This window comes from Carlito syrichta, unplaced genomic scaffold (assembly GCF_000164805.1).
Source record: "Carlito syrichta isolate Samal-C Ts95f unplaced genomic scaffold, Tarsius_syrichta-2.0.1 Scaffold311810, whole genome shotgun sequence".
In the NCBI taxonomy this organism is placed as follows: domain Eukaryota; kingdom Metazoa; phylum Chordata; class Mammalia; order Primates; family Tarsiidae; genus Carlito; species Carlito syrichta.
In genome coordinates, this window is record NW_007255906.1 from 328,996 (window position 1) to 340,366 (window position 11,371).

General features: G+C 55.0%; 1 protein-coding gene across 1 annotated transcript; it reads right to left on the bottom strand.

Moving 5' to 3' along the window:
- Positions 1–4,976: 4,976 nt before the first annotated feature.
- Positions 4,977–10,525, bottom strand: LRRC75B (leucine rich repeat containing 75B; the record flags this gene model as incomplete). The annotated part of the gene is made up of 4 exons (XM_021718082.1): positions 4,977–5,769; positions 7,267–7,382; positions 8,845–8,973; positions 10,505–10,525. Coding segments are annotated over 4 exons (792 nt in total), but the record flags the coding sequence as incomplete, so codon positions are not given.
- Between the last annotated feature and the right edge of the window lie 846 nt (positions 10,526–11,371).

The window sequence follows — 11,371 nt, forward strand, 5'->3', positions numbered from 1 at the left end:
TCGAACCCACGGGCTCAGGTAATCCACTCACCTCAGCCTCCCAAGGCGCGGGATTACAGGCTGAGCCACCGAGCCTGGCTAGGACAGCCTTTTCAACAAATGGTGTTGGAACAACTGGTTAGCAATCTAAAAAAACAAACAAAAAACCCCCAAAACTTGGATTTGTATCTCACACCATATAAAAAAAAGTTAACTCAAAATCGATCTAGACCTTGACATAAAACCTAAAACTATAAAACTTCTAGAAGAAACATAAAATATTCAGAACCTTGAGTTAGGCAAAAATTTAGATATAACACCCAAAGTGCTAGCCATAAAAAGTCAGATTGATATAGTAGACTTCACCAACATTAAAAACTACTTTCCAAAAACACTGTTGAGACTAAGAAATCACAAACCACAAGAAAATCTTGGCAAAGCAAAATCTAATAAAGGTCTTGTATCCAGAATATACAAAGAACTGCAAAGCTCAACAATAAGAGAAGAAAAATTTAAACACGGGGAAAAATTTTGAACAGTCTTGACTTGAGAAGATAAACAGATGACAAATAAGCACATGAAAAGATGCTCAACATCATTTGTCACTGGGGAAATGCCAAATTAAAACCACACTGAGATACTACTGCTGTACACCCATTAGAATGGCTAATGTTTACAAAACTGACCAAACATGTTGTCAAAGATGTGAGGCAACAGGAACTCCAGTACCCTGTTGGTTGGGATGTAAAATTGTACAACCATTTTGGAAAACAGTCTGACAATTGCTTAGAACATTAAAGATACAGCTACCATACCATCCAGCCATTCCTCTCCCAGCATTTATCCAAGAGAAAAGGAGATATATGTTCATGTAAAAACTTGTACATTAATTTCCTTTTTTTTTTGAGTTGGAGTCTCACTCTGTTGCCCAGGCTGGAGTGCAGTGGCATGCTTATGGCCACTCCAGCATCAACCTGCTGGGCTCAGGCAATCCTTCTGCCTCAGTCTTCTAAGTAGCTGAAACTACAGACACACACTACCATGCCCAGCTAATTTTTGATTTATTGTAAAGACGAAGTCTCGCCAAGTTGCTTAGGCTGGTCTCGAACCCACGCGCTCAGGCAATCCACTTGCCTCAGTCTTCCAAAGTGCTGGGATTACAGGCTGAGCCACCAAGCCCCGCCTCTTTTTTCTTTTTTTTTTTTTGAGTTGGAGTCTCACTCTGTCACCCAGGCTGGAGTGCAGTCTGGAGGTTGCGGTGGCACATTCAAGGCCACCGCAACCTTGACATGCTGGGCTCAGGCAATCCTTCCACCTCAGCCTTCCAAAGTGCTAGAATTACAGGAGTGAGCCGCTGCACCCAGCTGTACATTAATTTTCATAACAACTTTGTAATAGCCAGAAACTGGAAACAATGCAAATATACATCAACAGATGAATGGAAGGAAACATTATGGCACATTCATTCAATGGGATACTACTCCACAATAAAAAAGAACTATTCACACGTGCAGTAGCATTGGTAAGTCTCAAAATAATTATGTTGAGTTAAAGAAACCATGTAAGAAAGAGTACATCCTGTGTGATTCCATACATCCAAAGATCTAGAAAATGCAAACTATGGGAACAGAAAACAGATCAATGGTTGCTTGGGGATGAGGGTGGGCAAGGAGAGACAGGAGGGAGGGATTACCAAGAGGCATGAGGAAACTTTTGGGGATGACACGTACATTTACTCTTTGATTGTGGTGGTTTATGGATGTAGATAGATAGATAGATAGATAGATAGATATACAGATATAGATATTGCAAAATGTATCATATTGCACATTTTCAGCTTGTGACAATATGTCCACTTTATTGTGTCTCAATTATACCATAATGAAGGGTTATTTAAAATATATTACTTTCCTGGCCAGGCACGGTGGCTCACGCCTATGATCCCAGCACTTTGGAAGGCTGAGGTGAGAGGATTGCCTGAGCCCATGGGTTCAAGACCACCCTGGGCAACTTGGTGAGACCTCATCTCTACAATAAATCAAAAAAATTAGCTAGGCACAGTGGCACATGCCTGTAGTTCCAGCTACTTGGAAGACTGAGGCAGAAGGATCATCTGGGCCCAGCAGATCGAGGCTGCTGTGACTGTGAGTGTGCTACTGCAATCCAGCCTGGGTGACAGAGTGAGACACCAACTCAAAATAAAATAAAAAATAAAATGAAATATATTACTTTTCTAGCCAGGTGTGGAAAAATAAAAATAAAATATATTACTTTTTTGTTTTATTTTATTGTCACCCCCAAATGGCCTCTTTGGAAAGGGCTTGCTCATTTAGGTTTATCCTGGGGCCAACCAGCCCCAATGCCAGCTCCAGGGGTGGTCACAGGAGAGGCAGCATCATGCAAGGGTTCACATCACAGACTGATGCCAGGCCACCTGGTTTCATATCCTGGCTTCTCCAGTTCCTAACTTTTTGGCTTTGGACAAGTCACTCAACCTCTTTCTGCCTCAGTTGCCTCACCCAGAAAACAGAAGTGGTAATAGCACCTACCTCCTTCCAGTCAAAGAGAATTAAAGGAGTGCAAAGTCATCAGAAGAGTACCTGGCCCAGAGAGCGGCTACAGAAGTGCTTGTTTAATAAATAAATGGCTTCAGCTCTGGCCTAGTCCCAGAGGTTTGGGCTCCTGCCATTGCCACCCAGAGAGCCCTGGGTGGAGGCCCTGCTCCCCCAAGCACAGCAGGCGCTTTCCAAAACTTACATCATCCCCACTCCAGTGGAATAGGGGAGGCTTGATGTACCTAGTTCCCAAGATGAGGGAGTGGGTCCTGAGAGGACCACATTTCAGCAAGTGACGGGGCCAGGACCAAGGCCAGGCCTGTCTGCCTCCAAGACTGAGCCTGGGTGGGGATAGGCCAGAGCGCAGCCCACCTGCTTCCTCCTCCATCTGGAGCTCGGGCTGGAGCTGTCCCAGATGGCGCTCTCTGCCCCATCAGACCGTGTGAGCTACAAGCTGCTGCTTCCTGGAGCTCAGTGTCCCTGCCTGCAGATGGCCTTGCTGGTGGATGTGAGGGATCCGTGAAGAGACGTGGACACCTGTGGCAACAAGGCCAACCTTCCTCACTTCTCTTGAGCCATTTCAGGCTCTGGCTCGACTGTTACATCGCGTGCCTTCATCCAAGAAGCGAGGAGACTGGGACCATCTGCTGCTGCCTGGATTCTCCCGGAGCTCTCCTGGGACTCTGGCTCGGCTCGGGTCCTCATGCGCCATTCTGGTAGGAATCTCTCTGAGCAGTGCCCTTTGAGGGTTTGTGACTGGCTTTGGGCCGGTAGTGGGTAGGGAGTAAGGAGAGCAGGAGGGACCAGGGAGCTTGGGCATTTCTCCAGCAGGAGTTGCAGAGAGGGCTTAGCTGCCTGCATGAGACAGGTTTCTCAGCCTGCCTGGTCCAAGGCCAGCTTCCCATTCTTCTTTCTGCTGGCCCCTTCCACCATCCACCCTGCTTTGCCTTCTTCTGGGGAGCCCAAACCCCCCATTCCAGAGTGGGGACCCAGGGTCATGCCTTTTGTGGCTTCTGAGTCACTGGAGAAGCCTTATCTTTAAAATAAGGAGGGCTTGGAGGGGGCTAGGACCCCAGGATGGAGTGCCGAGAACTGGAAGCCTTATTTAACAGAGGGGAAAAAGGAGAGACTTAGAGAACGGAAGGGCCTGGACAGGTACCCCTGGAAGTCAGGAGCAGAGCTGGGTTGAAGCGTGTGCTCTTCACTCTCCTTCCACAGCCTCAGGGCTGGATAAGGAGTTGCCTAGAGCCGTGAGATCAGGGAGGCCTAAGAAAATTCTTTCCCTCATGCCTCCATGCCAGGCCAGGGGCCTGACATCATCCTGTCCTCACCCTCCTTAGCCATCTCTCTTCTGGCCCAAGAGGCTGTTACGCATTTGGCCAGCCAGGGGATGTGCCGGAACCCGTGCTCCATGGGGAATGATATGCCACTCCCAGTCCCTGTGGGCCAGAGCTGTGGTGGAAGGTCAGAGCCAGGTATGTAAGCCCAGGGAGAACCCCTGCTCTCTCCTTGACCTTGGCCTATCCTCTGTTGCTGCCCTCTCCCCATCTAGCAGGGTCCTTCTGTCCTCGGATCTTACCTCCTGGCTCAGCACAGGACTTTAGTCCACTGGCTTCCCCACACAGGGCCTCCATCCCCATGGCCCCGACATCTCTAAATTCCTTTCTGCTAATTCCTTCTTCTAGCGATCCCTGCCTGTCCCCTAGTTGGGCTGAACTCCAATTCCCACAGGACTGTGAGGGTGGCCATGGCATTAGGATTCTGGTTGGGAGCCCACCCTGATGGTGCTTGAGGAAGGAGACAGTCCCCCCTATTGGGAGCAGACCTAAGACAGCTCCACTGAGGCCCCCTGCTGTCAGCTGTGCCCACCTCCACCCCCTGCATGCTGTCCCACAGAGGGACCCCAGGGCCTGGAGGAGGGAACATGCAAGCTCTTTGTATCCAGCCTGATGTATCTCCTGACTTGTAAAGTGGCCCACTTGCCAAGTACAGGAACCTGGGGTGGCAGGCTGTGCTGTGCCCTGTGGGAGACGAGCACTGAATCCTCCCACTTAGTCACTGTGGCCCTTGTCTCTGGTCTGTGCCGCCTTGTCCCCAGACCAAGAGGCCCTGGTGGGGAATTGGCAGTCTGGGCTCAGATTGCCATGGGGCTGAGCTTGCTATGGGGCTCTGTCCCTCCTGGGGCTCCCAGCCGGGTCCTCCCAGCTCCCATTCTCAAGGAGCCCAAACCCTGCCCAGGTGTGAGGGGCTGGTCCCTGGAGGCCTCCTTTAGCTCCCAGTCCACATGGAGGGACCCAGGACCCCCACACCTTGGTCTCCTTGGGGGACCCACCGGAGAGCACTAGGAAGAAAGTCAGTGTGACCTTGGTCTCTCCCTTTTGGGTGGATGAGGCCACCTCTTTTCCCCTCCCCAGCAGCAGAGCTGGCCCCAGAGGTTGGTCATGCAGAAAGGCGGGAACGGGTGTCACCCTTTATTGTGGTGTCCACATTGTAGGTGCTCGAGCCCCTCTTGCTGAAGGAAGGCTAAGACTCCAGCCTGAGCTGCCCAGCGACCTCCTGTGAGTCCACTCCCCTTCTGTCCCCTTAGTCCAGGCTGAGCATTTGTACTGGGTCTCTGGGGGCCTGTCGAGCCTCCTGGCCTCCATCACCTGCTGTCCGATGTGCTTGAGAGCATCACAGTCAGTAGCCGTGAGCCAGATGGGTGGCGGGTCACCTGACGCAGCAGACCTGGGGCTCAGATCCTGGCCCAGCAGCTGCAGAGTCCCACGTAGAGGCAGGGCTGGTGGCCTCGGCCGTGCTGCTCCCAGGCTCGAGGTCCAGGCCCTCGTAGATGGTGGGGAGTGAGGTGCGCTGGCTCAGCCGCCGGCGCAGCCCAACCAGCAGGGGCTGGGGCAGGGAGGCCACATCCACGTTGTTGCCCAGGTCCACCCAGGCCAGCGCAGGGAACTTGGTGGTGTCCTTGATGGCCTCAGTGAGCTCACGTGCGGTGGCCCGTGTTAGCCGGTTGCCATTGAGCAGGAGCTGGGTGAGCTGGGGCAGCACCCACAGGCTGGGAAGCAGCAGGCGCAGCAGCCCGTCACTCAGCCCAGTGAAGCTCAGGTCCAACACCGCCAGCCCAGTGCCATGGTTGCCCAGGTAGTGAGTGATGTGCTGCACATCCCGTGCCGACAGTGGGATGCCCGAAAGGTCCACCGTCTCTCCTGCCGGTGGAATCTTCTGGAGGCTGCTCTTGAGGCTGTGGGAGGGTTGCAGGCAGGGGTGGACTGGGTAACCAGGAGAGACCCACACCAACCACGCACAGTGACCCGCTGAGGCAGGCAGACCCCACAGTCTGGCAAAATCAGGTTCAAACTGTCACCCAGTGACATGCTCAAAACCTCTCTGAGCCTCAGTTTTCCCTTTGGTGAAAAGGGGATGTGGTTGTTGTGGGGATTAAATACACACACATTAAGGGTCCAAGAACTATTATTATTATAAAAACTCACTGTGTGCCCAGCCTTACCACATCTGCTATTATGTTATTTCACTTGTATTTACCCAGTGGGGTGGGAACGATGAGCCCACTCTACAGAAGAACAAACTGATGCTCAGAAAGGGGAAGTGACTTTTCATGGCCACACATTGCTAAGGGGGGAACCAGGTCTCCACGTTGCGGTGCTCTGACTTCTGAGCCCACAGGCTCTTTTCCTGTGCCCCTTCTAAGGTCGATTTCTTTAGGATAAGGAAAACCTTTCCTATGAGGAGAAGGGGTATCAGTCTGGTCCTCGTGGCCTTTGAAGCTAGAGAGGGGACAGATCCAGGGCAGAGTGAGGGAGGTGTGGGAGCATAGCGTAGGGACCTGCCCTGGAGGGGAGGGCCTCCCTGTGTTCAAGTTGGAAGGGAAGTCTAGATACTCAGGAGGATCTCCCACCACCCCCTGCACACCCTTTGGGGCCTCTCCCCTGGTGTCATACAGCCCACTAGGCAGATAGGACTTTTGGGGGGCTGAAAGCAGTGAGCACATCCCCAGGATACCCACCTGCCATGGCGGGCAGGGAACAACCCCATGGGTTTCAGACTCCGTGTGGCCTATCAGGCCCAAAGTGGCATGTGGGTGGGGAACAGATAGGGAGACATGCTAGGGTCCATTCCTAACTGTGATTCTGGGCCCCCTGGGCCTGGGTGCCTGTGGCCAGTTCCAGCTGAACCTGTGCTATGAAGCTCCATAGATGGAATCACTGCAGAATGGAGTGACTAAGAGGGCCCATAACAGAGTGACCTGTGGGGCAGCCTGGTGTTGGCAAAGAATTTCCAAAGGGTTGCAGGAAAACCAGGGTAGGGTATGGCCGGAGGCAAGCTACTTTGCTTCTCCCAGCTTCGTTTCCTTACCTGCTAAATGGGAATCATGACTCAGAATCTACCTCCCCATGCACCTGTTGTAAAGATTCAGTCAGGCCCAAGGGGGAGCCCAGGATTTGTGAAAGGACAGAGATTGAGGGACAAGTGAATGACAGGAGGTGGGACCATCCATGGGAAATGGTGGATGGGTCACATGGAGAGTGCTGCTTGGCTTGGGAACATTCGCTGCCCACAAGCCAGACTGACTTCCGGAGTTGAGGCTCTCATGCAGACGAGTGGGAGCCTCACAGCCACCTTTCAGATACTAGCCTCTTGGTGACGGAAGTCCAGGTGTCAGCCTGGGAAGGGACACTGGAGAAGTGGTGAGGAGGGACTGTGGCTGGGCTCCCCTTACCGGCTCTGGGTCTTCCTCTGGGGCAGGCTGGACCCTCGCTGCTGCTTGGAGTGAGGGGTGAGGTGGTAGATGAGCTGCCGGCAGATCTTGTCTGAGGACTTCCAGAGCTCCAAGTCCTGTAGGGGGCACAGTGTCGTCAGGGTGAGCCTGAGCCCCTCCTGCCCTCCTCGAGGGCCTGGGCAGCCAAGTGTGTGTGCAGACACAGGCATGCACCATGGATCGCTGAGCAGCCCACCAGGGCCTCCCCCTCCCACCCCCCACCCCGGCTGTGGCCTGGCACACAGCCAGGGGAGGCTGCCCTCTGGGAGCTGGACAGGCTGGTCTGAAGCCCGCAGTGCCCGGCGGGAGGAAGCCCAGACAATGGGCCCTTGTTCCCTGTCCTCAGGCCCAGGGCCAGCGTCTCGGGCTATCAGCCGGCTGCCTGCCCACCCTCAGCACCCCTCAGGGACTTGCCACAGGGGGAGGAGGCCGGACCAGGTCCCTCGAGGGAGCCCGGCTCCACTGACGCCAATCCCAGGGAGAAGGAACAAGCCAGGTCAGCATGTTCTTCCTCTCTCTCCAAGCGAGACTGTGCCTGTGGGGCCTGGGTCTGGGCTGACAGGGCTGGGGGTGTAATGCTTTACAGCACCACCACCTGGCTCTCTCCTGTCCTGACTGGGCTCTCGCAGAGGCCCTGCTCGGGGTGGAATCCAGGGTGCATGGTCCACAGAGATGGCACTGAGCATGCTCCACTGCCTCCTTTCATCTAGCCTCTCTGATCGCAGCCCCAGAGCACGCGGCACACCAGTGGCAGCAAGCCCTGGCTGTCGCTGTGATGGCTGCAGGCAAGCCTCAGAGTCCTCGGGGCCAACTGCACACAGACACGGGAGCCCGGAGCTGGCAGGGCCCACTATGGACACCCTTGTTTCACACGGGGGATGTGCTGTGACTAAGGGTTGGGGCCAGTGGCTGGCCATGGTCACACGTGCCAAGGCTATGTTGATGCTCATGGCAGGACATCTGCAGGTGCCATCGGAGGGGGTTCTGGGCAGCTGTGAGGTGGAGGCTACAGTGGCAGGCTCCACCTCAGCATGAGAAGGGCTTTGCTTGTGTTCCAAGCTGCTGTAGGGAGGAAGCAGTGAACCCCCATCTCCAGGGCATCTGTACGGATGGAGACCAGTGGATGGGGACTCCAGCCGAGGGTGACACTCTTCTGGCTCAGGAACTCAGAGGCTGGAGTCAGGTTTCATCAGTGGACTTGTCAGAACAGTCTGTGTCCTGCAGGGTCCTTATATGACTTCTGCTCAGCTAGAGTCTTCCTGCCTGGGTCCCCAGGCCTGGCACACAGTGACACTGCTCAGGACACAGGTCTGCCTAGAGCATGACTTTCAGGGTCTGGAAAGCATAGTTCACATTTGCTCTAGATGTTGACCAGCCTCATACACTGAAGCTGGCATCAGGTCTCTGAGAGGGACAGTGGCCTGCCTAAGACCACATAGCAACCCACAGGAGGACCAGGCCCCTAGACCCCAGTCCTGTGCATTTCTGGCCCCTGTCCACCACACCGCCCAGCCTGGGGCCCGTGCCTGCTGGCCTCACCTTCTTGGGGCACTGCAGGTCCCGGGCCAGGTTCACCAGCAAGTCATGGGAGATGGGGTCGACCAAGTTGAGGAAGGCCACGTCCCTATAGAGGATGTCGGTAAGGAGAGTCCCCTCCAGGCCCAGGTCCTGTGGGCGGTGAAGAGAGTCGAGTAAGCCAGCTGGGGCCTCCCTTCTCCAGGCCCCATCCCAGCCAGCCAGACGCCGCTCGTATGCGTTCCGTCTCTCCGTCTCCTTCCCTAAGTTTTGCTGGAGTCTCGCCACAGATGGTCACGGGCCAACTGGCAGGTAGACTTTCCTGTTCTCATCAGGAAATGGATCTGCCCAGAGCATGACTTTCAAGGTCTGGCAAAGCCTAATAATACACTGAGGAGGGGGGAGATGCACCACAGTTTCCAGGAAGAGCAGACCCTGGAACCTTAGACCAGCTCCTTGGCGGCAAAGTGTGCTGTAACACCTTGCCTTCTCTGGGGTTGGGGCTTGTCAGAAGGATTTGTTGGGGTCTCTTGCTCCTCTTATGACCCCCAAATGCTGCTGTCCCCCAGTGTTCCCTCCGAGTCCTTGCTTTCCCCTATCCCTTTATTCTTCTGAACTACAGTCATCATCTGTTTGCCACCAGATCTGGACACTTCCTATGGGAGTGGACCTCTCTCCAAGCTCAGATGTCCCAAAAGCAGCCAGAGTTGCCTCCCACATTCCAGCTCAGTACAGGATGCCCCCATGTCCATCTTTCCAGGCATTAGGGCCAAAAGCCCAGGAACCACCCGGCACTCTTCCTTCTCCCTCTCTTCTCAGTACATCTGGTCAGTCCCCTACTCTCTCCCCACCAATGCTGCCAAGGTTCAGCCCTTACCCCCTAATAGCCTCTTCCTGGGGCTCCCAGCCGCTCACACCCCTCCAGTCCATCACTGGCTCTGTGAAATACACACCTGAGCTGGACCCTTAACAGCTTTGGTGGAAACTAAATGCTCTAGAAGTCACGTGACATCAGACTCACATACAGTGTGTGGCCACTGAGAATCCCCCAAACCTGACAATCATACCATCCCAGGCCCACCAGTCTCCTTGTCCAGCCTCCTCTGCCACCCCTCACACAGATCCACCGTCACTCCTTGGCCTTCTCCTGTCTACTCTCACAGGCCTGGTGTGGGGCTGAACACCCTTGCAGAGGGTTCGTTTAGAAGACACTTGTAAACCCTCTCCAAGCCAGAGAGTGACATGCTCTGTGCATAGATCCCGGGCACAGGGAGTTGGGCCAGGCAGGAATGTCCATGGGCCACAATTGCAGGGTCCCTACACGATATGGGACAGGACAGGGCCCTCTCTGGGTTTCAAATCCCAACCTCTGGGCCAAAGGAGATGGCCAGCTGGTCTCTGAGAGCCCTTCCCTCCCTAATGTTTCCCAGATAAAATACCCAACCGGTGCCTTGGGCTCCAGATGCCATCCCCGACAGATCTGTGTGACTCTGGGCACCTGGCTGATTCACTGGTGCTCTGCTGTTTGCCACAGATGCCAGCTAGGGAGGATCCAGAAGAAGGAAGGGTGGCAGACCCAGACAAGGCCCCAGACCGCAGCCAGCCTGTCTTCCCTTGGTCTAGACAGCTCCTCTTAAAGGGCCAGCTCCACCCTTCCAGCCTGCAGATCCCAGAGAAAGGAAACCAGGTGCAGGAGGTGGAGAAGGGCTGAGAGAAAGTCTCTGGTCTTGGCTAGCCTCCAGCTTTCTCTGTGAGCCCTAGGATCACTACTCCTCTCCTTGCCTTGGTTTTCCCATCTCTAGTCATCCACCCACAGCAGACCAGACAGCTGCATGACTGATTTCAGCTCACAGGATGGGGCAGGTGTTGGTGACAGCTGCTGCAGGGGTTGGGGACAGGGCAAAGAAGGAAGTGACTTGCCCAGTGGGGATGGTGAAACCAGCACCCGTGTATCCTAGGGCAACCTAGGTCCAGGATCTGGGGTTAGGATACCTGGTGTGGGGGGGCCAGAGAGGCTGCCTGCCCAGATGTGTTGTGATGTACAGGTGCCGGGAGTATGCACTCGGAGGGTATGAGCTGTCTGTTGAGAGCATAGACGATGCAGCTGTGGCTCTGACTGGGCTGCCATGGTGCCTTGTGGCGAGGCTGCACCCACAGACCAGCCCAGGGTCCTCTCTCCAGGGTCCAATGCCTCCCCCACCCCGGAAGACAGGGAGCTGCCCTCTTTCCATGGCCCCTTAACACATGAGGGGACCCCACCTGCCCCTCCTCCCAGCCCCCTCCTTTCTTGCCAAGGCCTGAACCTGGAAGCACCCTCAACACACAAAACCCACCTCAAGTCCCAGCGGCCCCCCCGTCACACACAGTCCGCCAGCCCCACCGGGACCTCTCTCTAGTCAGCCGACCGCCCGCCCAGACGAGACCCTCGCCCGCTGTAGTTCTTGGAACCCACCCAGCGCTCGCGCTCCACCTCACCTCCAGGCTGCCCCAGGCTCCCAGGCCCTTCCCAGCTCCCTGCCCGGAGCGCCCCCCTAGCCTCAGGCCCTCCCCG